Below are 27572 nucleotides of genomic sequence, written 5' to 3'. Positions count from 1 at the left end.
GATTAATCGTGAGTTAACTAAATTAAATAACTAAGTCATGCGATTAATTACGATTAAAAAAAAATTATCGCCTGACGCCCCTAATTATTAATAATCATCTCGTCAGGCGATTAATTTTTTTTAAATATTAATTAATCGCATGACGACACTAGTTAACTCACGATTGATCACAAATTTTATACCTGTTTTAAATGTACAATATTTTTTTTCTAGGTTTTCATACTCTTGTTAACAAAAGTGGAAAAAAAATGTTAAACTAATAGAAATAGTTCAAATGAATTTTGACGTTTATAGCCGTCAATGATGGCAGTGAATGTAGTTAAAAGTGGATACAGAGATTAATTATGTATTTTCTGTCATCTAGTGAAAGAACATTTGATTGTTTTGCCGGTAGTAATTGGCGCAGTTGGCATAGATAAATTAGCATAAAGTTTGTTATTAGAAAATGTGTTGTCAAAATAATTGATATTGTATCATTTCTCATGGCACACTAATTGAGAATCACAGTCTTCATCCGAACTAGTCAAAATACCATAGGTGCGGGGGCTTATCCGTGAACTGGTGGTCTGGCTTGGCACAAGAAAGAGAACTGGTCTATTTTTAGTGGATTAGTCTAGTTAACTATGGACAGACAACCACTCAAGGAATTAGTCATTGACCTAAAATCACGTGGAGGTTGGCTTTTAACGTAATCCTTAATCTCCCTGAGAGGTCTTTGTAACCCTTCAGTACATACTGTATGCCCATTTCCTCTCATGCTTACTATTACTGTAACTGCTTCTTCAGTAGTTAAATGGCGTTCTGCTTAAATAATGAAACAATTCAATTCATTTTGCACTAGTAAAGCTGCACCCAGGAATAATTGGTCATGCATAGCGATGTTGCTTGACAAATTTTATATAGATTTTTGGAAGGTTATCAATTTTTTTTTATTTTGTTGAAAATTATGGGTCAAGCACAGAGTGGCAGTGATCAGGAAGTTACCCTTCAAAACATCCAGGCGCTGTACCGAAGATTTGCAAGTGAATGTCCAAGCGGTAATCTACACTTGCATGAATTCAAGAAAATTTTTCGAGTCAACAGTGAATCCTCAGAGGAAGAATCAGCATACATGGAAAATGTTTTTCGATCATTTGACACAAATAAGGTAACGTAACAGTCAATAGTAATGCAATTAGTAAATACTCACCTTTTCAGGAATTCATCATAATTATGATGTCAATGTGTAATATTTTGTATAATTTACATTATTTACTACTGAGTTTCAACCTTAGATTCAGAAGTGTTGCACCTTGTGAGTCCTTGCTGAAATGCAATGATTATGTTCTCCTTGTTTTTTTATTTTTATTTTTTTATTTTTTTTTTTAGGATGGAAAGATTGATTTCATGGAATATGTGGCAGCCGTACATCTTGTTTTACGGGGGAAACTTGAGGACAAACTAAAATGGTCTTTCAAGGTTTTTGACAGAGATGGAAATGGCTGTCTGGACAGAGAAGAAGTGAGGCATATTGTCAAGGTATGTAATATTATATGCTATATTTTTGGTTGTTGTTGAGTCAATCTTTACTCAAGTGATTGAGGCAAGCCAGGGGAATGTTGCAATTTGTCGACAGATAATATAACCACAACTACATATACGTACAGTAGAGTGAGAACAATTAGGCTTTAGCTACCACAGTGGCATAAAAACGTGTTTCGTTTTGCTGCTGTTGTTTTTAAAGAAAATGGCCTCTACCATTTAGTCATTAGTGGCAGATGACCCAAATTTCAAGGTGTCAAAGTATTTAAACAATTGACGGAAATTTAAATATGTTAAAAGTTTGTTTAAAATCCATTGGGACCATTTGGAACACTAAATTCCCTCCTGGACATGTTTAGCCACCTTCTCTTGCAGCTTGTTTCTGGGTCTTGCTGGATTAATTTTTGTCTTCACGTAGTGAGAAGCATTCTCTCTCTTGGCCATTGAAGCATATTGCATTTATTTTCCTTCATAAAGTTGTGCGTGCCTTAATTAGTAGCACCTTGAAGGTCATTATTTTTCTGTACTGTGAAACACCATCAAATCTGTTTTGTAGTAATTAGCTGGATGTGAGCAGGGTTAGAGTGTGGCCCTGTTCGCCTGAAAATTGTTTCTGTAACATCTATTTGCAGTCATAAGCACCAGTGAAGCTGTTCCATCTACAGCCATGGGACCATATAAGACACACATGTAGTATACTTTGGATCATGAGATTTTGTCTTCTCATCATTCGGATAATAATTGACATTGGTTCCATCTATTCACATGATCTAATTCCAATTCACGAGGGCCTTTCTGGCTTTCAACCTTATCTACAATATTTACATTCGTGACAATCATACATTTACCTTAACTTGATTGATTGATTGATTGATTGATTGATTGATTGATTTCTCACTTCTGTTGATGGGTTGTGATGATCATCCACTCAAGACCTTTTGAACGTGCCACTCAAAAACGTTTTCTTTAGTAAAGTCATCCAACTAATATTTTATAGACCTCCCCTTTCATAATTGGAACTGAAAGCGCTATTACCCAAATGCTTACGAATAAGTTGAAGGCAAAGATTTTCCAATTGTGGGACTTATAAAAGTTATCTTAAAGCTGAAGTCAATCCAAAACAATTCTCTACAGTAATATGCTCTACGCAGCACTTATTAGTCTAAAAACATGGTATTCCGATTGATATTGTGTGTGTGGAATATGAGTTAAGCAGCAAAATCCACCAATTTTTTGTCCATCTCAGGAGGCGGCCATTTTGTCACTTGCTGTTAACTGAAAATGACATCACAGTTACTCAGGACTCAGGTAACGACCAATCCCACATCAATTTCAGAAAACAGGTGAGCCATGATTGGTTGTTCCCTGAGAGTGACAAAAAGGCCGCCCCTTGAGATGGATAAAAATGGGTCAATTTTGCTTCTTAACTCATATTCCATTAATGCAATATTAATCAGAATGGCATCGTTTCGCTGGTGGGGACACATATAGCATATTGTTGTAAAGAAAATCATTGACTTCCCCTTTAAGAATTGTCCAACTCTAAGGTAGAATATGAATATTATATATATATATATATAAAAAGAAAATAAATAATAAAACTGTTTCTAGGTGTCTTAATAAAAGGATAAATGCCCACTTGTCTACAGAGATATAATATTTCAAACACTATTTTTCCACCAGTTTATAGTTCCTTTCGCCTTATCTAACACCCCAATTCCAGCTGATGAAAACAGTATCAAAGCATGAGGCTGTAAGTGTGGTGTTCTATTGGTGATGAGCAGCATTCTATTAGTGACAGAGATATACCTTTTGGAATTACGGTCAAAGGTTTATCATTGGACTGTAACAAAATATCCTAAACACATTATGGGAACATGTGCAATATGTCTCCCTGCAGGTAACCAGTGTGCATGGATTGAGATCACAAATTAAGATGAAAAGATTAAAAGAAACATTGTGGAAAGAATGATTCCAGCTATGAACATTTTAATGTAATCCTTATTCACTAAAATCTTTAATGTCTTTCTTAATTTTCCAGATTATCTACAAATTAAATAAGAACACTCAACCGGGTGCTCCAGAGAACATTGAGGATATAAGTGATCGAATCTTTATGCAAGTGGACAAAAACAAAGACAGTAAGTTGTGTTTGATTGAAATTTATTGCAATTGAAATTACAATAACAATTATCTCTAAAACATGCAGAGGTAAGATACTCTTCCCTTTTCTGAGTAAATATAGAGAGAGTATAGTGGCTACAAATAATAATAATTCCAAGTACTAAGTACATTCACAAATTCAATAATTATTAGGGGTGTCAGGCGATTATTATTATTTTTATTATATTTAATCGCAAATGTTATATCTGTTCTAAATGTACGATAAAATGTACAATAAAATATTTATATATAAGTTTTTATACGCTTGTTAACATAAAAGTGGAAAAAATGTTAAACTAATAGAAATATAGCTGCATCTTTTAGTCATTGATACAGTAATTTCATAATAATTCATAAAATTTAGTTAAAATAAAAAAGATGTACTGTGCTGGAAAAAAACAATATTGATTTGTGTTGAGGTCATTTTCCAGCCACTAGATGGCATAATTGCAATTGTAAGACTGTGACAGCTCAGTGCATTTTCTTTTCACATTAGAGCTACCTAATCTTTAACATGAAGTAACTTGTTAAATTGTGGACAGTTTTAAATTTGTAAAATACAACTTGACCCCAGTCTCCACAAATATATGCGCTATTATTAAATTGCTGCTAATTTTTTACGTGGATGTGTCTGCTGCGTTGCGACTGGAATTCCCCCAGATTTCCCCTCATTAAAAAAATAATAGCGTTAAAAAAATGTGTGGAGTTAAATGAACTTTAAATTAACTTAAAATTAACGCACTCATTTTGACACCCTTAATAATTATTAAACCGTGTGTAACTTGCATTGTCTCATATGCATTGTGCAGGTCAAATTTCCCTGGAGGAATTTATTGAAGGAGCTGAAAAGGACCCATGGGTAATGGACCAACTCAAGTTGGATTTTGCACCCTGTGACTGGTTTATGGAACACCAAGAGAAGAATTCAAACTCATAATACTCACATCAATAATACTCAGTCATTACACTGTGTGGACTGTGTTTCTCTAAAAATACTGCATGTTTCATCTTGCTTTTTTTTTTTATCATCTCGTGTACTTACAGAACACTACTTGTGTATTTCTACACTATACATGTTTGAAATATGCCAAAAAGCAGGCTGGAGTGTAACTGGTTCTTTTACTTTTCACTTCTCTCCATTTTATTTATTTTATTTTTTATTTTTGTGGAGTAGACATTTTCTTGGGGCCTCTTCGGATTCTTGTTTCTGCCTAGGAAATTTAATTTCCTATCCTTTCCTATCCTATCCGAGGTAGATGATCCGAAAGTACTTGGAAAATAGCAGCATTCAAAGGGGCTTATATGCGACCTTTAGCAAAGGTTACTTCTTACATATGGAGGAACAAAAATGCCAAAATTAAAAATAGATAGATGACTAAACAAATAAATAAATAATTGAATAAAAGTGAAAATAAAAATGTATATAAAAATTAGAGCTGTCAAACGATGACATTTTTAAATCAGATTAATCACATTTTAGAATTTTGATTAATCACGATTAATCGCTTAATTATAAAGGCTTTTTAAAATCTTTAAATTCCCGCCAAATTTGAAGAGCACCGGTTATGTGTTAATTATTTTTATATTTAATGTTATGAGGACATCTTCAACCTTTTTGGATCCACTGCACACGCTCATCCTCCTCTTTTTCTAATCAGTTAATTACTTGCATAATTTAAAATGACCCCAATATTTTAACATGAACAAATATTCTAAATGTGATACGCAAACATTTATTAAATGCTTTACTTTAATGCATGTAATTATGTTTATTGCTCAAACACAACCTGTGCTAGATAGCCAACTGCTGTCACGCTAAAGGATCATCTATGGTAAAAATGAATAATGCGATTAATCTGTGTTAATTCATAATTAATGCGATAATTTTTTATGATTAATTAATCAGTTAATGCTTTAACTTTGACAGCACTAATAAAAATATACATCCAAAATTAAATACAAAAAATAAATATAAATGGAAATAACAACAACAAAATGTTTATTAATTTTAAATTTTTGGCAGTTTGGTCCTTCATACTTACCAACCTTTGCGAAAAGACATTACCCAATATCCTTTATGGCAGCAAGATCTAAAGCAACAGGGCACCGACATAGTTGACAGACAAATCAAAGATGCTCAAGTTTCACGCTCAAGGCTTTAATAATAATGGTATAAAACGCTGTTTTAACAAAAGTTGTAATAAAACTTTTTTGTCACAAGTGGATAGTCAATGCAAACACGAAATATACGTTCAAAACAAAATCAAAGGTGTGGTTTCACACAAACACGAATAAACACCTTTTATAAATACCTTTCCATTATTTGAGAATGTGTAATTTCAAAAGCAACCAAAATATCATAATTGATCCTTCACAAAAACAACAATTACTGTCTTATGTATTTATTTAAGTCCGCAAGCGAGAGACTTATGGCAGCAATACTCGCCATCGCATGATGTCGCCAGTTAGGAAAAGTGGAGTAGAATTTGTGTAAAAGCGTGTTGTCCTTTTCTTTTCTTTGCGTGTTGTCCTTTCCTATGTTCGAAAGGAAGGACCTTTTCATTTCTTCTTGACACGATGACATAATCCAACAAAGGTTAAGGATACCAGGTGGCATAAAGGTTAGGAGATTTGACTTTCCGAAGAGGCCTCTGGTGCTTTTTTGTTTGTATTTTTAATTTACTCTCATCACTGTGTACCAGTGAGCTTGGTGTATGTGCAGCTACCTCAATACATAAATATCCAGCAAATATAAATGGACTTTTTGTGCTGTTTTATTTTTTATTTTTATGTAAATTTCACGAAACAGTTGAACTTTAGGTGTTTTTTTTATAATCAAGTTTGGGGAAAGGACTTGGAAAGACTCTTATTACGGTTTTACATTTATTAGTCCATAGAAATGTATGCGTGCGTGCGCGCGCGTGTGTTTGTGTGTGTGTCTGATGAGATTTGCTTAATCTGCTTTTCCAACTGCTATGGCAAAGATGAAACCAAACTTCACCATAAATTGTCACAAAAAAATAACATGCTATTATCTTTGTTTATTGGATTATTGGTTGGAACATTTTTGAATGTATGAATCCCAATGAAGTTGGGATGTGGTGTAAAATCTAAATAAAAACAGAATACAATGATTTGCAAATCCTTTTCAACTGTATTGTATATAGAATACACTACAAAGACAAGATATTTCATGTCATGATTTTATCACAAAGCACAGTCCAGCTGTGCACATGTGTGAATTGTATATGAGTAAAGCAGAAATTTAAAAAAAAATTCCACCCGTTTTACCCATCTCAGGTGATGGCCATTTCCCCCAGAAACTGGCAGTCCCTTTGCAGCCATGAATTGGTGATTATTTGCCATGTCAAAAAAAAAAGAAGTGGAAAACTGCATGCACTGTCCATTTCTAGTGAGAGGCCATCCTGTAAAAACACCAAGTCCACATAACACCTGCGGATGTTGTACTTGAACATTGCCAGTGTGGCTTTATCGCCTGGACAAACCTTTCTCCTTTCTTGGATCATCTTCTGCATACATTCTAAGGTTCAATGCCATAAGCAAACGAAACAATGTAATCAACACTGGCTTCTTGTCTAACCACTCTAAGACAGTAAGTTCAAGAGGGCTTTAAAGGCCTCACCACCATCCCTTCCTTTCTTTTTGAAGGGCTTATCCCCTATGATCTTGCATTCCTGGAACCCTGTAATTCATGAGGCAACCCGTGTCCCTGTCAGGAGGGAGAGATTCATTATTAACACTTTCTGTGAAAACTTTTAATTTAAAAGTTTGGGTAATTGTTCTGCAAATGCTTTATATTGAATTGTAATTGAAATAATTCCATCTACCCCAATAGAGTTATTGCTTGTTAAGTTTGAGGAATATCACATTCTGTGTCATCAATGCTATTCACTTTAATTGAATCTAATACGGCAGATACAGTCTTATTGCAATTCTGAGAAGTATATAATTTGAGCAGTATGTAGCAATTTGTCTATGGTCATTACCATCATCATACTTCCGGATACTGTTATTTAAAAAAAAAAAAAAGTTGATTGTAATCTAAAAACAAAACAAAAAAAACACAACAAAAAACAAGGAAAAAAATAATTATATATATATATGTTGAAATCTCTTCCATCATTTTTTGTCGATCTGATAAAGGCACCTTTTGCTTTTTCATAATGGGAATGCGTAGTATGCAAGTGGGCAGCTTGACAGCATAGCGGAAGCATGTGCGCATGCGCTATTTCCTCAGCTGTCCTGTTGTTGACAACTCTGCTATATTCATTTTGATGTTATACTTGCAATGTTTTGGTTACTGGGATAGAATGATAATATATTCTGTGTGCTATACCCATGTGGAAAGGTCATCAATGGAATCGTCATAAACGTGAGCGCCCGGTAAGTAAATTTGATGACCGTTTGTGGGTAGCAGCTCATCTGCTCAACTGAGCAAATGCTAGTTGTTAGCATTTAGCTAGCGAAATAAGTTGCCAGGCTAAGTCTTTTTATTTATTTATTCACTTGCAGCCTTGAACTGGTCTTAATGTGGACCTAAGGCCCATATTAAATTGAAGTTGTTTTAAATGCTAACTATACTATGGCGCACATTAGCAGTTAGCTTGTGCGGAAGGTAGCAGATAGGTATTATTTGGCATTTCGGTGACTTGACGATTAGCAATGTACTGAAGCATACTTTTGTGATCGTAAGCAATAGCTGAAAATAAAGCACTTATTTATCATTCCTTAACACTATGGGCAGTGCATTCATGTTGCCCCCGTATTTTATTCTAAGCCTTAGTCACGCCATTCTAATCATGAAAAAGTGCATTAACAAAAGGGTGCATTACAACGTTAACAAAGTGCTTTATTTTATTTTACATTCCTAAATAACGCTACCAAGGGTAATTGCAATAGTTTAGTTTTAGTACCAATTTGCTAGTTAGTAATACATGCAGCTTTCTTTGGTATGTGAAGCGAAACCGGTCAGACCTGATTTTTTTCCCCCTTGTCAGCCGGGTATGTTTAGAAAGTTGACTACTCAGTTACAATTAATTAACTAGACCTTTTTTTTACCTGTTGCTTCAAGGGCTACCTACATAAAGCCTAATTTGATGTCAAGTGTGGTGGACTAAAAGTAAGGTCATAATATAGAAAGCTGCTCTACTCTATGGAAGAAATTGAATTTCATATCGCTTCTGCCACATGTGGCCGAAAAATAAACCTGCACACCAGATCCAAGTCACCGTCACTCGCCGAGATGCTCGTTTGCTCACACAAAATAAGAATTGGGCTGTAGGCTTGCGGAGTGTGGATTCTTTGAGCCACCGTAGTGTCCGTGCTTCTGCATGCTTCTAAATGCATGCATTTCTGCTGCATTCTATACTATAGTGACATCTAGTGGTCACTTTTTACATGGTGTGGCTTTATTTGAAGCATTCTCACAGTACACAAAAGCCAAGGACATATAGTAGTGTTTAATGCATAAAACTCACACAAAACTTGCCTCGTAATTTGATTATCTTGTAGACTTATTACAAAGTCAGAATGTGTTATACTGACAGCTTGCTTAAATTGAAATGTAGTGAGACAAGTGAGGAGTGAGCTTTACTATTTTCTGAGCTGCCAAGTGTTATGGATTCTCGTATTTTGTTATTGAAATCGCTGAACGCTGTTGTGTTGCACCTGGTGCTCGGGAGACATAATGCATTACTGCTCATTCATTAGCAGCAAAATTAATGGACGAGTCCTTTCGTTAACATCTAGATGCCAATTACCAACCTTGATTCCTGTTATTCATATCAGGCAGTGTTAAACCCAATGTCTGGTGAAATAATGCGGCACTGTTCATTGATTAGCAGCAAAGCTAGTAGACGAGCCTTTGTGTTTAACGTCTTGATGCTAACCCCGATCGCTGTTATTCATATCAGGCATTGTTACGCCAGGCGTCTAGTGAAATTGTTTGACTACCTGTTTCTCTTTTCTGAATGGCTTTCGACGGTAAAATGTGCAGTTCCATGTCTCTGTTTTTTTCACGTAAAAACATATCTCTGGGTAACCGAAGCAGGCTCACGCCATCCTCCCGTCAGTTTGAACAAAAACTGGCAACGCAGCGGTATCGGTGCCGATACCAGTCTCATTCTAAGTTATTGGTACTTGCGGCGGGGTCGTTGTATGATGAAGAACTAGAATTTAGAAATTGTAGGAATAGAAAGTTGCCATTAATTTCATGCAAGTTTATGGAAGAATAATATATTGGGATATATACAGTGCTCAGCATATATAAGTACACCCAAGATTTTATTCAATATCTCAATGAACATAACACTTTCCAAAATTTTGACAAAAAGTTTTCTGTAGAATATGCACTTAACTCACAACATGAAAGTAAGGTTGTAATAGAATGCATAGATTACAAAATCTCAAGTTTAATCAAATTAACTAATGCAAAAAATGTATGCAACCCACAACAAAAACGACTACATCTACAGTAATTTCTGGCCTATAAGGCACGCCTAGCTAAAATTTGCCGCGCTAGCTAAATTTGAGGAATACTCGAGTTTGTTACACATATAAGCCGCACCTGACTGTAAGCCACTGGTGTTTTAATGTTACTGCACCGGGTTCCCACTACTTTCTTTTCCATGATGAGGGCAGGGCGTAAATCGCTCTCGTTCTGTCCCTCCTACTGTATTTGGGCTCACTTGGTTCGTTTTGCTCTGCCTGACGCTCTTTCGCTTCCTTTATAGTGCGGCCCATTGTGATCTGATGGATAAGCCACACCTTTGTATCAGCCGCAGGGTCGGATGCAAGTGAAAAAAGTAATGGCTTATAGTCCAGAAATTACTGTAGTATTGTCGATGACCTTCATGACTTTTATGGATAGCATCATGTCTGCTAGGCGTGGAATTAACAAGTTGTCAGTCTTTTTGTCAGGGTCTCCTTACTTGTGCAAAATGTTCTTGAACAAATTTGTTAAGAAAACTACTTTTTTGTGTGTACTAATTCACAAATCTTTTTTGCAATCAATGGCCCACATTCGTAGGAGTATTATGTAGTATAGCATAAAAAATCTTGATTCTAAAAGGAAACTAAAGGTGTTCTTACAAACCTGTACTTATTAATGCTGAGCACTGTAGGTCTTTCTTTAAAATCATCTGTCATTTTTGGGTGGGGAATTTTATGTACAAGTGGTATCTGTATTTGGTATCAGTATTGGGGACTACTCAAGAGTTGAGTATGTATCGGTTGGAAACAAAGTTGTATCAAATGTCCCTAATCCTGACCATGCACCATGACGTTCATATATTCTGTAAATTCAACTGATTCACTTTATTTTACAAGCAACATACTTTAAGTTAAGCGTTCGAATAAGAATACTATGTTAAAGCATTAATTCATTAAAACGGTTCTGCCAAAACATTTCACGAGTGGCAGTGGAGTCTCAGCCACTGTTTTTGCCAGGAATCAAAATATGATAAATAAGTGGCAAAGAAAAGTGGTTTGTTACCATTAAAACTGTTTGTGAACGTCTGGCAAACGTATTTGCAACCATTTGCAAACTTTACTCACCCTTCAAACCTGAGAATATTGGAGCTTATTCACGAATAGTGGACCAAAATACCTGTTGAGGCATGCTGAAGGAGAGCTACAGAAATTGTTTACAGTGAATTTCTCAAAAGAAGTTTGTGCAGAAAAATATTAGATCAAGGGTACTGTTGATTTTTGTCAAGACAATTTTTACGAGTTTGTATTTCCATGTAATTCTGTTGTAAAATAAAACAAGGACTGATTTTAAAAAGCTCATTTTCAGTAAATGTTGGTTTATTACTAAGTTGTTGACTTTTAGGATATGTCAGTGACTGTGACCATTGTGTGTTCCAAATGATAATAATAAACCTCTAAACCCTTAAGGAAACGACTGCTTACAGATTTTGAATACATGATATGTTTGTGTTTGCTGTGTTTTAAGATCTGAACCATGCTGAAGTGGTTTTCCAATGACGAGGGAGAGTCTGGCTCAGGAGTAAGTATCTGCACATAACCTTTAATGACATACTGGTAAGTGGTCACATTTTTGAACTTGTTGACTGGCATTCGTGCCCAGTGAAACTTACACAATGTATCCAAAAACCACCCATTTTTTTTTCTTTGTGGAGCAGTTTTGCTAATCAATGACTTCATTTGAGGAGCAAATTTCTAGTTTTGAGGAACAATTGTTTGCAGGTTAATCCCAGGCAATTGAAGCAAGGGTTTTATAAAACAATACAAATATGACAATGTAAAGAATGTTGACATTAATTACTTTTTTTATATAATCAACTTTTTATTTCTTAAATTCACATTGTGTGTAGCAGAAAACTGTATTTTCTTGTGTAAAAACATTTTTATTGTGGCAATTTCAATAATATTTTTTTATATAATAAACTTTATTTCTTAAATTCGCAAACTCTATTTTCTTGTGTAAAAATATTTTTACTGTGGCAATTTCAAACGCAAGTATTTCTGAATATTTTGATGTGTTTCTAATATGTTGGCTACCTCATTATCTAAGACGTTACATTTTAAAAACTGCTTTAGTTACAGTGGACCATGCTATTTGCAGGGGGATAGGGATTGGGCCGGCCCGTGAATAGTGAAAATCCCTGTGTAATTGACGTCCATTGAAAAAAAAACAAACAGTGATTGGGTAAATTTGTAGGTGCTGAACCGCAACAATGCAGTGCTACACTGTATTCTACAGCACTGATAATAAACAACCATATTCTTGAATTGATACCTCTCTGACAGTGTCATTGGAGGGTGCTTGGTGGGATGGACAATAAAAATCGAATGAGACAACTTTTAAGAGCGATTTCACTCTTCTTCTGCCGCTTGTACAAACAAATGTGGTACAAACTTTCCAGTCTGTTGTTTTTGTCTGGATAGACTCGTATCAGCAAGACTGCTGAGCACAAGGCTTTTGACAAGGCAATCAGGGCTCAAGAGCTTACATTCTGCCACACTCCCATCCTCGTGTACAATATTCCACATGTAGGCTTTTTCACTGACAATTTGTGGTAGAATACTTGATTTGCATCACACATAAAAAGTCAAAACTTCATGAATTAGGTAAAGATGAATACTACTAGACAATATCAAATATGTATGCATCATATTAGAGGTCTCTAAATTAATGTTAACTTTAATTATTTTTGTAGTCTTTCATGAAAACACACTGATTATCTTTTGTGTTTAATCAAAATAAGTCAAAATAAGAAAGTCTTACTGATATATTGCCCCACGTGGGACCTAAACATCGCCTTTAACTCAATCCCAGTTTTGTTGATGAAATGAGCAATCAAGCTCATGAGAGCCTCAGTTGATATTGAGCAGTGGTTCTTTACCTTCCATCGCCATGCGGATGACAGTCAGATTTATGTCCTTCAGTCTGCTTTTGTCCTGTCTGGAGGAAATGAAGGCCTGGGTGGCGCTGAACTTCTTGAATTTAAAGCAAACGATCTCGAACTTGGGTTTTAAATTGGACCGTGATTTTAAATTAGATGGGGAAATCCAGCTTTTTAAAAATGTAATCTTACACAACTGGCTGAAGGAAAGCGTCTATTTTCTCAACAGCACTCAGAAACTGTAATCCATGCCTTTGTTACATTCCATATTGTTTACTGTAAGCCACTTTAATTTGGAGTCAGCCAGGCCTCCCCTCAAGCGTCTCCAGTTGGTCCAAAATGTTGCTGCTTGCCTACTAACTGGAGCTCGTAGGAGGGAGCACATAACTCCAGTTCTGGCCTCCCTTCACTGGCTCCCTGTACATTTCAGAGTTCATTTTAAGATTATTTTCTTTGTTTTTAAATTTTTAAATGGTCTCGCCACACTTTACCTCTTTGAGTTGCTCCACTCCGACACACCTGCCTGGTGGTGCCTCAGCTCAGTGGACCATACGCAACTAGAGGTACCAAGGACTAAGCGTAGGCTCAGAGGGGATCGAGACTTTTCCATTGCAGTCCCTCTCTATGGAATGACCACCCACTAAAAGATATACAGGCCCCAACTCGTCTTAAAACATATATATTTCTTCTATTCTTTCTATGGCCCCACAATCAGCACACATATTTGTGTTTGTGTTACTTCAAATGATTCAAAACATCAGGTATGATTTTCATGTGTATGGACTCAATTCACATGATATCTCAAGATGTTTCAGCTGGCGTTTCCACATGCTTTAAAGGGCGTAACTGTCAAACTGTAAAAAGTGCACTCGCGCTAGATAGTTACCATTCGCTGGTTCTGGTGATGTTGCACCATTTGATCCGTGTCTGCAAATTATGATTCGATTATTAATTTTCCACACCCACTCAAACAAATGACCAAATTACCACACAATTGTATTGTATTGTAAAAATTCAGTTTTAAATGTAGATATACCCTCACATCTCCCTTGCTCCCTCTTCCAGGCTCCAGGCTCTCCCCATGGAGGCAGCAGAAGTGGAGAGGTTCAAGCTGAAGAAATGGCAGACAGACTTGTTCAAACTCAGCAGCTCGTCACTCAGCTAAAAGATCTGATTCGAGAGAAGGATGCTACACTTTTCAACAAAGATGAACAGCTCAAGGTGTTGACTTTTTTTCTCCATCAGTCTTAAATTATATATCCATCCATCCATTTTCTATTACACTTATCATCAGACCACGTAGTGCACAGTTAAATCATTAATCTTTTATGGTGGTGGCTTGTTTAAATGTTGATTATACATTATATATGTTGTATACAATTTCTACTGCAATCAATATACAAGGTGTGACGAAAAAGGGACAAGTGTGCGGCAGCCTTTCTCATGACTCAATGCAATTGTAAACTGCTTATGTCACAGTGTTGGACAGCAGCTCACCACAACTTTGCTCTAACATCCACTTACCTAATTTTTTACATGTTTTTTGTGTAGCAGGTTGCTGTTAGATTTGTCATGGAACTGGAGGCGGCACAAACATGGAGTAGAAAACTGAATGAATGAATAATTTATTTTGGTTCCATACATAAAACAGAAAAGATAACAAACACCTTTTCAAACAGATCAATTAACCAAAAAAGTAATAGGTTGAAGCACCAGACTTATTATTGTCTATAGATCCCATACAGTCTGCTTCCACTTTCCAGTCCCATGACTTACATAGAATTACAACAAAACAAAATAAATAAATACTACATTGACATTTTAATTCCTAAATGATTTACATGTTATCAATGGCATTATAAGCATTACTTAATTCACATTTTAAATTTTTCTTAAACCCTGACAGTGAAGTACACAGCTTCAACACACCATCAAGTCTATTCCACAATTTTACACCCAAAACTGAAACTCATCTGTATTTTATGTCGGTCCTCACTTTATATGTTCACATAAATAAATCCCTTAAATTATAGTGTCCAGCTCTTAACTTAAATAAATTCGGAATACAAGCAGGTAGGCTGTTGTTTACTGCACGGAAAAGCATTTCCAGTGTTTTACACAATACACACAATATGCAATATCCAATACGTTTTAAAATACCAGACCTTATAAATAATTGATAAGTTGATTCTCTGTAGCCAACTTTATTCATTATTCTAATCTCTTTTTTTCCTGTAATTTAATAATCGGGCTATATTTGTTTTGTATACATTTCCCCGAATTTCAGCACAATATGGCATGCGAGTACAATATATGTTATTTAGGAAATATTTTGCTTTATAAAGACCAGCCACCGATTTAGCTAATTTACAATTAGTGTATTCTATCTGTGGCTTCCAAGTTCCAACACAATTTATGATCAATAATCACTCACTTGCAATAACTTTCGTTCAGTAACTCATTCAATTTCAATACCATTTAAATTAAGTTTTATAGCACTCTTGAGCTGCACACCATAACTTTAGTTTTCTTTTTTTAATTTAATAACTTATTACAATCAAACAATTGTTTAAAAACAATCAATTCCCTTTCTATAGTTTTAATTAGTTTCATGTTTCATGTTATTCCTTGAGCAAAATAAATAACAAATTTAAAAAATATTTGAACTGCAACTGCAAATATTTAAATAAATTACACAGAAAAAAAATTAGGCCGTTAACATAAGAGCCTTTGTTGAAAATTGGCCTTGAAGTTCTTTGCATACAGTGCACCAATGTATGTTTCATCAAATTAAGCAACAAAGTTATAAATTGTCCATTACTTATATATAAATTGTGCCAACATAACAAACAGTATGAGTTCTGGCCAGACAGGTGAATGTTCCACTAGCAGTAAGTGGCACTAGTGGCAGATAGCAGACTGATTTGGTGTGTTCTTCCGCCAAGTCACCACCACCTTTGTTCAGATTAAGGTTCCTCAATAGTCTTTTTTAACTTGTCGGCTGATAGAGTGTTTAGAATAGTATTGATTTACTCCACTAAAGGCCATATATAACAAATGTAACTTTCAGGCACTATTTGTGCAGCACATTAATATGGCTTTGTAGCTACAAGATCCAGCTTTTACTTTTAAACTTAGCTCATTAAGTCAAGTTCACGTATTCAAATTTGACCTTTTCGTTTGAACAACTCACCTCAGAGTTATTCGCCTTTGAATATATGAACATCCGTTAACAATTGAAAATGTATTATACACTTAAGTTACAATAACATAATGGCTGAAAGATTTTTTTTTACAATGTATAAATAATTTAGGCCCCAAAACCGAACCCTGCGGAGGTTACTCTTCTTAAGTGTGATTCAGCATTATATATTTTTTCATATTGAAACCTATCATTTAAAGGGACTATACCATGGTATTTTAGGACCTTCCACAGTTAACTATAGGCATATAATGATGAAATCTTACCTTTGACACAATCGTGATGTATATTTGTAATGAAATGTTAGGTATTTTGCTGGCTACTTTTCCAATGCGGAATCAAAACGCCCGGTTCAGTAAAACCCCGCCACTCCTCGTGTAGTTGCCGCGTCCCTCTGCTGTCAAGGAGCGCTGCAAGACCGGCCAGTCGTTGTAGTACATCCATGTCTTCTTTACATGTGGAAATTGGATGGATGTTCAATTCTTCAATAAGCATTTGAAACAAAACACTCCTTGCCGCAAGAAATCGTAGTGGAGGAGGAGGGGAGAAGAGGGGGAAAAAAATTACCATGAGTGGGTCTCAAACTCGAGTTTGCTGCTGACAAGGTGAGCGTGCTAACCACGATACCATCTGTGCAGTCATGCATAGCAGTGCAATAAGTTTTACTTGGAGTTTACACAAGTGTCAGCCAGAACCCTTTCTGGGATTTTAAGACGGTCAATTGTCATTGCCCTTTGGCTTTGCAAATGTGAAGGATAATTGATTGCTTTGAATTCATTTGGACAGAATGCTTATTGATAAAGGCTACTTTTGTCAATATCCCATGGCGGGAGGTCTCAAAGATAGTGGCCGTGCGTTTAGTCCTCAGAGGCGGTGCGGGGGTGGGGCCGCACGCAATGACGTCAAACCGTGCCAACAACTCGTTTTCTCAGGTTGGGAGGGGCTGGTGCTTGAAGAGCAGAATAACCTAGAATTTCTCATACAGGGGCGAATGGAGGAAAACACAACTTTGGTCATGTTTTTAATGAGGAATTAGCATTTTAACATGGCTAAAAGCTCCAAAAAGTAGATTTTTCATGTTGCAGTCCCATTAAATAACTGTTTAACCATTTAAATGCAACATCTCTCATGCCATATCATTCACATTTCTGCAGGAGTATAATGAGTAATCAATGGTATAAAATGCTGTACATGAATCAATAAATATACCCAGAGTATTTTTTTTTTTTTTATCTATTGCTATAGGCATATTTTCTACAAATTTCATCACTGTTGATCGATTGTTTCTGAAGCCATACTGGTGGTCATTTAATAAATCATGTTTATCAAACCTTTCTACAAAAAGTTTTTCAAGTATTTTATAAAATTGGCGCAAAAAGAAAACCAGTTCATAATTGGACACAATATATGCTTTCCACCATTGCTATAAATTGGCATCACTTTAGCTATTTTCATTTTATCGGGAAAAATACCTGTTAAAAGGGATTTGTTGCAATCATAAGCAAATGGTTCAATAGCACATTCACTTCTTTTATGAGTGACAAAAGCCTACAAAGGCTCTAATATGTTCAAAAGAGCGCTGCCCGGGTCCTGATGACAATGCGTAATTATGAGCACATCACCTTCTTCCTGCGCACTCTGCATTGGCTTCCCATACATTTCCGTATTGAATACAAAATCCTCTTTCACACACACACCTATCGCTGTCTGCACGGTGTAGCCCCAACCTACCTCACCAAACTTCTCAAACCACATACATTAGATAGAATCAGGTCAGGCCAACAGGCACCATCTGCACCCTCCCAGGTTTCTGCTCAAGACCATGGGTGACAGGGCCTTTGAGTCTGTTGCTCTCCGTCTGAAGCATGCTTTTCCAGACGCCCTCATAGCTCCACAGACGATAGTTTTTTTTTTATTATTATTATTATTTTTTTTTTTAAAGGACTCAAAACCTTTCTTTTAAAAAATATTTTCCTGACTGATTATTATTTTTTTTTTATTTTAATAAAAAAACAACTCAGATTTTTAATTGTCTGTTTTTTTATCTACTGTGTGTTTCCATTGCTTTTATTGGTGCCTGTGATGTGCACTTTGAGCTTTATTTTATAAATGTAAGGTATGTTACAAATAAAATCTATTATTATTATTATTAACCAACAACTGCGCAGCTCAAGATGGCATCCGTTACACATATACAGTACCGTATATTTGTCTTTAATAAATAATAGTTTTCAGCTAAATTAAATTGGATAATTTAAGCTTGGCTTTAATTAGGAGGAGGACACAAGGGGACATTGACTATATTATTTGAAAGTAAGCTTCAACGAAACATCTAGTGTATATTTTTCTGTGGGAGACGGCCCAAATGGCTCTTTGAGTATTTAAGGTTGCTAACCCCTGGTCTAAATATTATAAAGCTGGTCACGTCATTAAAGTGGATCACAATGCTGCAAAAAACTGTTTGGTACTCAGTTGAACGCTTGGCTACAAAAAAAAAAAAGAACAAAGACTATGCTGTCACTGCTTCAGATGGAGAAGGAGGCGTGTGAGGCCAAACTGTCAAAGCTGCGTCTTCAAAACAAGGCCAAAGTGACTTCTCTTACCACACAGCTGGAAGAACTGAAGAAACAGATGGGAGGCCAAGATACACCAACACACAAGAAGAAGGTAAACATTCTCTCTTTTTTTTTTCACCAATAAGAGATAAATATAATCACTGCAGCGCTTTGTTGAACTAAATCCTTATTTCCAAACCAGCTATTTTAAATTGCTGAAAGGAATTTCCAATACGTTTTCATAATCAAATTGTTCTACTTTAAAATGATTCTATACATATTACATTTTCTTTTCTTGGAGGGATATCTTTGAAGGCAGTGCCACATTTACAGTAGCCTACTGACAAGTTCAAAAAAAGGCCAAAAAATAACATCTCAATCTCTGCAAAATGTTCAGACAACAATAACGTATACCAGTACTAATATTAAATATGTTTATACATAAAATTAACATTTATAGCTTGTGCAAAAAAAATAAGCTATTCATGTCTTATGCACAATTTGCTTAAATGCCACAATTAAGTTGGTAGTAATATAAACACGTCCTTTAAACCAGTGGTCCTCAACCCTGGTCCTCGGGGACCGGTATCCAACCTGTTTTCCATGTCTCCCGCAGCCAACACAGGTGATTCATATCATCAGCTAATTAGCAAGCTCTGGAGAAGCCTGATAACGATTCCCACCTGTGTTGGCTGTAGGAGACATGGAAAACAGGCTGGATACCGGTCCCCGAGGACCAGGGTTGAGGACCATTGCTTTAAACCACCTATTCATCATTCTACCACTTGTGCTAAATTACAACTTGCAATAGCGTTTGGATAACATAATTTAAAAACAACATTTAATTAATAACCCAGAAGAAGACAAGAGTCAGAGTGTATTTATTTATATGCACCTTGATTTCACAATTTAGCTAATTTTCAATGATTTGCTTTTGAAAATGATGCTTAATCAAATTAATTTGATTTATTGCCCAGCCCTATTGTAAAATCACAACAAGAAATTCATTGCATCATACCCTCTCAAATTCAGATTTACCATATCGAAATAACCATAATCCTACTGAACTGAATCAAATCATTTCACTTTGAACATAACCCTGAATCGTTTCGCACCCCATTTATCGAGATACCTATAGAATTGTCTTTTATTGGAGAGATGCACACACCTGCTGTTCAACTTAAAATTGTCCAACCCCTTGAAATTTTTGCCTTTAAACAGCAAATATTCTCCCATATCTGTAGTCCTCCATGAAAGCAGACTGATTATCACTGTGTTGAATCAAATTAAGACATTTGCAAAAATCTGCTTTTACTTTGGTACACAATGATGATCAACGTTTTTGAGGATAGAAATTAAATGTATTTTTAAAAATCTGATTCATTGATTCATTAACAGATTAATCAGTTATTAAAATAACCGTTAATTGCAGCCCGATTCAGATTCAATCTTGTGTCAAATGGGAGTCAGCGCACACCTGCCACCATTTCTGCCTCTGATTAACCCTAAATTAAGTTGAGCTCTTCTAGTATGCTATTCTTGTTATTTTTGTAGACCCATCTCAGAGCACAAACCGTGGTCTGCAGATGACTTCAACTGTGTCAGCGGGATCCAATTGTTTAAAGGTTTGAGTCAGTAGCAGGGTACAAGAGAATTTCCATAACATTTAATATACAATTGAACAAAGTAAAGGAAGGCAGTCATCAAGTGGAGAACGTCTCTCTTATTAAAAAAAAATCAAAGAAAACATAATACAAGTACTGGCTGTTTCGTACGTGTCAGCAATCTTCCATGTTCTTTGTATGTCTGGGCTATGGCGTAGAGTGGAATACTAGAAGCCTTACTTTTAAAGGAAAAACATCCAAGATGGTCTCCATCTGACAAAACAGCCTTGAAATCTCCCACAGACGTGGAAAAATGTGTTATGGTCTGAAGAAACCAAAGTGAATGGTTGTTTGGCGCAATATAACGCTGCTCATCACCAAAAGAACACCATACCTAATACATATAGTGAAGCATGGTGGTGGCAGCATCATTCTTTGGGGCAGGTTTTGATCAGGTGGAACTAGGCCTTGGACAAGGTGGAGGAAATTACGAACAATTTAAAAGAGTGTTGCAATAAGACCCGCACGATACATCATTTCTAATAACAGTTAAACCATTCTCCTGTAAACAAATAAATATGAGTCTGGATGTGTTCTTTAACACGTTTACGACCATCTAACAAAAAAAAGACTTTGATTGCGCCCATTTACTCGCTTTATGCATATTGGTGATAGAATGGGCGCTTATCCATTTCATCCACAAGTACATGGAGCTATAAATACTGTTGTAAAATATAAAATGTGTATGGCCGGTTAGGTCTTCCACCTATCAAGTGATGGCCAGTTCAAAAACGTACTTATTATAAAAGTGAATGGGTTTCTCGGATCACTCGTGCCATGCAACTGGTAGATGCTTGGACTTTAATATTTGTCATATTGTTTGTAATATACTCAACATTTATGGTTTATCTATAAAACGGAGAGAATCATAACTAGCCTAGAAACCAGACTCATTGCTGTATCAGCGCCAGGATGGATCATAAGAGGAGTTAACACAATGTTTAAAACACTGAGTCTGATGTGACTTGCTTTTAGCACAAAACAGGACATTTCAAACTAAGACAAAAAACACCCTCCATCAATGCATTAAATGTTAATAGTTACAAATATCTAAACAATGTGGGCTTTCTAACAATCTATAAAAGTTGACATGCAAGAAAAATGATGGAGATGAAATCACTTTGCTATTTTACTTCATTACAATCAATGGTTGATCTGCTCACTTATGTTAAAATACATACAGTAATTTCTGGACTATAAGCCGCTACTTTTTTCACTTGCATTCAACCCTGCGGCTAATACAAAGGTGCGGCTTATCATCAGATCACAATGGGGGTGCACTATAAAGGAACGCAGAGCAAAACAAACTAAGTGAGCCCAAATACAGTAGGATAAACAGAACGAGAGCAAGACAATTTGCGCCCTCATTATGGAAAAGAAAGTTGGAACCCTTAACGGTAACATTAAAACACCTGCGGCTTACAGTCGGGTGCGCCTTATATGTGTAACAAACTCGAGTATTCCCCAAATTTAGCTACCACGACTTATAATTGGGTGCGCCTTATAGTCCAGAAATTAATGTAATCAAATCACGAGGCTTCGATCCTCCTTTCTGCCAGTTTTTCCAGTATTAGTGCTTGGGATGTCAAATGATAAATATTCAATGAGACTTTATACTGCCCAAAGACTGAAATAATATACAAAAAATTTTTTTTTCTGCTCTAATACTTTTGTACAGTACTGTATCAGTAGTGTGTAGAAAATGTTAACTTGCTCAGTTGTTTTAAAAACATTAACATTAAAAAATCATTGTTTTTATTTTATCAAAGGCATTTGTATCCTCGTAATAATGATTTGAATGAATACAAATACATTAAAAGTTGATTAGTTATCAGCTAATTAGTTCACTGCTTTGTACTGATGTTTTAAGTTTTTCCCATGGTATCATTTCAGTACCGACATCGAGGTATTTTGCGCATTCAAAGTGTTGGTATCATGTCAAAATGAGTTCAAATACTGTCAGCTTCTACCTTAAAGCTGAAGATGAAGAAACGTCATCTGTCACCATGACAATGACTCAAAGCACACATCTCAATCAACGAAAGAATGGCTGTCACCAGATGGTGTGGCTCTGGTGGTGGAGTGAACATCAACCAACCCAAAGGTTGTGAGTTCGATCCTCAGCCCTTGTGATCATCTGTGGGGTGATCTGAAGAGGCCTGTACACAAGAGATGACCTTGCAATCTGACAGATTTGGAACATTTCTTGCAAAGAAGTGTGGGCAAATACTCCAACATCAAGAAGATCCACACTGATAGACTCCTACTCTAAAATAATCAGTGCGGCAATAAAAGCCAAAGGTTTGCAACACAGGAGGTGCTTGAGGGTGTCCATTTTTCTCTGTTAAAATTTAATCAAGTTTGTTTTTCAGGATGTAGGGCCCCATTAAAGGTAGACATTTTTTGAATGATTCATCTTGGTCAAATTATTTATTTATTTTACATCACAACAACTTTTTGACATTTAACAAGGAGTGTGTATGCTTTTTATGTTCACTGTATGTGATTTCAGTAGTAATTCGTTCAATATCCTCATAGGGTCCATCAGAAGTAGGAGAGCAAGCAACTCGTGGGAAAATTGTCTTGCTGAAGAAGAAGGTTGAGGAACTAGAACATCATCTTGCACAGCGTGAAAAGGAGATTGAAAAGAAGGCAAGAAATCTAATTTTTCCCGTTTTACAAAGTTTAAGTCCCCTGTGAACAAACACATGAGACACGCGTCACATTGTGATATATTATGTTCAGTCTGAATGTAGCTCTGTGCAGATGAGCTATCTCCCATCTTAACGGACATTTTCAACACTTCGCTATAGACATGCCATGTACCAGCCTGCTTAAACTGACAGTGTGTTCCATTTAGCGCCTTCAAATGGTGAATTAATAATTCATTCAATTTAAAAAAACACTATTGATTTCAATATTATGCAAAAAATATGTTTTATCACATCAAAGTGCTTAAAAAAAATATATATAGATACAGTGCTGCTCAAAAGTTTGTGAACCCTGCAGGCATGGTCAGATTTTGTGTATAAAATATTAAAATAACCTTATTAAATATGTAGTCGTACCCAAATCTACTATGCTGACATTGAAAATAATAGACTTGAACAAAAAGAATGATAATATTGTCATTCATTATTGAGCAAAAGTTGTTGATTTAAGAAAAACTCAGATTTTATGGGTGCAAAAGTATATGAACCTCTCACTTAATCGGACATTGCACCTCCTTTTGCAATGAGAACTTCATCCAAACACTTTCTTTAGTGATTTATCAGTCTTTCACATCTACTTTGGGTGAATTTTTGCCACTCTTCCTTGCAAAATGCAGCCAATTGAGAGAGGTTGGATGGGCGTCTAACATAAACTGCTCGCTTCAGGTCCCGCCACAGTATTTTGAAAGAATTTAAGTCAGGATTTTGATCTGGCACATCCAGAACATGAATATTGTTGTTTTTCAGCCATTCCTTGGTTGTATTGCTGAAATGCTTTGGATTTTTGTCATGTTGCATGATCCATCTTCTACCAGGCTGTATTTTTACAAAGGACGGCTTCATGTTATGTTCCAGGATTTCACAATATTCCTCTGAGTTCATGATTCCTTGGATTATGTGTCCAGGTCCTTAGGATGAAAAGCCAGTCCAGAATTTAACATTCTCACCCCAATGCATCACTCTACGGTGAAGGTTCTTTTGCTGGTATGTAGTGTTGACTTTTCACCAAACGTGACTGTTTTAGTTGTGACCAAAGAGTTCAATTTTGGACTCATCTATCCACAGAAGGGACTTCCAAAAAGCTTCAGTGTTGTCCAGGTACTCACTGGCAAAGTTGAGATAGACAGCTTTGATCTTTTTTTTTGAGCAGAAGCTTCTACCTTGCAAGCCTTCCATGAAAGCCTTGTCGATTGACTTTTCTTCTGATTGTTGAAGCATGCACATGTGTCCCAAATGCAGCAAAAGAGGTCTGCAAATTCCTCGATGTGATGCACAGGTTGGCTTTCACCTGAATTATCATTTGTCTTGTGGGTCTGACTGCTGATATTTTAGAAGGTCGTCCATTTCTAGGGAGGACTGTAGTATTTTCAGTGTTCTCTAGTTGCAGTTAATCTGCTTCACAGTGGAATGATGAAGCTAAATTCTTTTTAGATGACGTTATAGCTTTCCCCAGACAGATGTGCTGTCACTACCCACTTCCTAAGGTCCCCTGAGATTTCTCTTCCTCTCAGTATGACTGACCTGTATGGGTTCACCTGGGTAAGACTAAAGTGATGTGGTTTTGTCTCTGTCTCAGTCAGTGATGCACAATTTCACCGGCCCATTTCAGTGGTTAGTTTAGCTACCAATTTGTCCTACCTGATCCTACTTGACTGCTTGTTTTAAGCAATGGAACTCAGGGTTCACTTACTTTTGCACCGACATGAATTGACCAAAAACTCTTTTTAATTACGTTTTTACTACACAATTGATAAAAAGAAAAGAAAATAATGCATTAAATTGATAAACCTACAGCTGTTATTTCATATAAAATGTAATGGGTCAGATTGAACAACAAAATCAGGTTGAAACAATTGGAAAGTCCAAATTGCTCAAGAGGTTCACAAACTTTTGAGCAGCACTGTATATAATCGTAGCTCTTATAATCACTAATTACATTACATGGCTGGAGCCTCACCTTACAAGAGGCTGACATGTTTCGCCGCCATCTTCCTGCTACGGATGCTCAAAGGACAAGTTTGCGAACATAGTTGGCCTTGGTGGTGCTTGCATCTCGTGTCGGACCGAATGGGTCGACCGCAGCTTACCTTCCTCAGCAGGCGGTCGCCGCTAAATCCTGTGATTCGGGCTCCCACTGCTTGTCACCTTCTGTTTTACTCTTGCAAGCTTTTACTAGCTTCTCCCGCTAGCCGCTCTGGTTAGCCACTCCAGCCTAGACTAATTCCTGCCAGCCACTCTTAGCTGCTCTGGCTAAATAATCACCGGGCTTCACCCCGGCTGCCAAGTCGTCGTCACTCACCGAGATGCTCGTTAACTCATGAAAATAAGAATTGGTGGTAGGCTTGCAAATTGTGGTCTCTCTGAGCCACCATGGTGTGTGTGCTTCGAAATGCATGCACTTTGGCTACATTCTATCATAGCGACATATAGTGGTCACTTATTGCACATTCTACCTTTTAAGTACTCCACTACTTTCCCAGTCCTTAAGAAGCCACGCCTTTTAGGGCTTAATGACAACAGACCAGTGGCACTATCGTCTGTAATCATGACATGACAGTGACTCTACGATAAACTATCACCATTCTCAGAATATGCACAATCAGTTAATTTTGTAGAAAAAAAAAGATCACTGACATGACACAATACTAAAGTCATTTCAAATGACAACTTTCTATCTTTAAAGAAACGCTAAAATAAATAAAGAATGTTTTTTAGACCAAGCAGAAGGTAACATTTACGGATTCACTCAAATCTGAGGGAAAACAACATGGATTCACCCTGTAATTTTTCATTTCCAAAATTTAACACCTGAATCAGACTAGATCCCTCTTGTTAGTCTGCAGTTAAACAAGAGTGATCACATCTTTCAGAGCTTTTGCACCAAGTGGACTGACATGAATCATGGCTCCAACACGAGTGATGTCAATTGAAACGGAGAGGATTATCAAACTTCTTAAAGATGTTAAATCACGCGATGTTGCAAGAAAAAGTGGTTGTTCACAGTCAGCTCTGTCTAAAATCTGGGCCAACTACAAACAACATGGACAGGTTATTTAGCATAATCATACTGGTAGACCAAGGCAGACATCAAGGTGCCAAGACAGAAAACAAAACAATGCCTTGAAAAACGCTTAGGAAAACACATGAGGAACAAATGGGAGGAAAGTTGCCATTTGAAAATAGTTGAATTTTGTGTCATGTCTGTGATCTACAAAATTCAACAACTGAATGACACCATCTAAGACTGGTGATTTCATATTTTTTTGCCAGGAGTTGTATACATACTGGTGATCCTTGCGTTGGAATAACTTGTGTTTCTCAAGAGCAGTCTCGTATTTCTTTTTACTCACTTTATCTTGTAGTTGACATGCTCAGGTGACCTGGCATCTGTATTCCTGCATACATACTGTATATGCACCAGACTCTTTTTTTCTTTGTTTCTCATTTGTGTACTTCTTTTGTTTAGTGCTACTAATCTCAGTACATTAAAATGAATGTGGGCAAATGGGGTTTGTTATGAAATTTGAAAACATTCACAATGTTTATTTAGAGGACCGAGTTAGAAGCCCAGCGGCTACGAGGTGAAGAAATGGATGTTATGCTGACAGAGAAGGACAGGAAGCTGGCAGAAAAGGAGGCCTACATTATTCACTTGCAAACGTCAATGGCAGGAGATCATTCCATCACATCAATGCAGCAAAAGGTTATTTTGCGCTGAAACAATTTGCACAATCATGTACTTCAAATTTAATGTCAATAACAATCAATAACAATTATAATAATAATTAATGTAATTTTTCCACATTTTGAGATTACATTGTACTATACTTTCTCAGGTAGATGAAGACCATGGAGCGATGCAGGAACTTGAGCAGCTGGTGCAGAGTCTGAACAAAAAAGTTGGCGAAGCAGAGGAACGCTATAGTTTGCTCCAGGAGCAGACAGACAGCCTGAAGGAGCTTCTGGACTCGGAGAAGGAGCAGTACAGTCAGAAAGAGAGCATGTACAAACAGAATGTAGGTTTCTATGCTGTTGTTGTGCGGGATTATCACGCTCAAATAAAAGACACAGAATGTATTATTTAATTCTAGTAAATACTACCATAACACTAATTTTTGCTTTGAAATAATTGTTATTTTGGTTTGCACCTATGACCAATTTTGTCTTTGGTTTAGATACAAACTTTCAAAGAGATAATTCTCCAGAAAGATAACCAGCTGACTGAAATCAACCAGATGCATGAACAGGAGCTCTTCAAACTTGCTGCAAAGTCTGATGCCAGTGCTGATCTTGAGCAGGTTGTGATGAGATAATTGTTGATGTTAATTCCTTGAATTTGGGTAAAAAACAGTAAGTGTGAACAGAAC

General features: G+C 36.4%; 2 protein-coding genes across 6 annotated transcripts in view; both read left to right on the top strand.

Moving 5' to 3' along the window:
• The first annotated feature begins 752 nt into the window (after positions 1-752).
• On the top strand, positions 753-6818 carry LOC147178089 (guanylyl cyclase-activating protein 2-like). Its single transcript, XM_086071138.1, has 4 exons — positions 753-1147; positions 1369-1518; positions 3563-3662; positions 4494-6818. Exons 1-4 carry the CDS (start codon positions 947-949, stop codon positions 4619-4621), a joined length of 579 nt encoding a protein of 192 aa, XP_085927264.1. The 5' UTR covers positions 753-946; the 3' UTR covers positions 4622-6818.
• A 1109-nt stretch (positions 6819-7927) lies between these two features.
• The window catches only part of LOC147178088 (uncharacterized), a 67910-nt gene continuing 48265 nt past the window's right edge, over positions 7928-27572 (top strand). For all 5 annotated transcript variants that reach the window (XR_015094324.1, XM_086070722.1, XM_086070724.1 and 2 more), the window contains exons 1-8: positions 7928-8088; positions 11660-11713; positions 14139-14294; positions 18805-18942; positions 23033-23146; positions 26756-26908; positions 27042-27221; positions 27381-27503. Coding sequence is in view for 4 of the 5 variants with exons in the window: in XM_086070722.1 (XP_085926848.1) it covers positions 11669-11713; positions 14139-14294; positions 18805-18942; positions 23033-23146; positions 26756-26908; positions 27042-27221; positions 27381-27503 (909 nt within the window). In the remaining variant the exon portion in view is untranslated. The remainder of the gene's footprint in view (positions 8089-11659; positions 11714-14138; positions 14295-18804; positions 18943-23032; positions 23147-26755; positions 26909-27041; positions 27222-27380; positions 27504-27572) is intronic.

Source organism: Leptonotus elevatus, chromosome 3 (assembly GCF_054856555.1).
Source record: "Leptonotus elevatus isolate MCC_2025b chromosome 3, RoL_Lele_1.0, whole genome shotgun sequence".
Lineage (NCBI taxonomy): Eukaryota > Metazoa > Chordata > Actinopteri > Syngnathiformes > Syngnathidae > Leptonotus > Leptonotus elevatus.
Note: the sequence above shows the minus strand (reverse complement) of the source record. Positions and strands in the feature narration are given on the sequence as shown.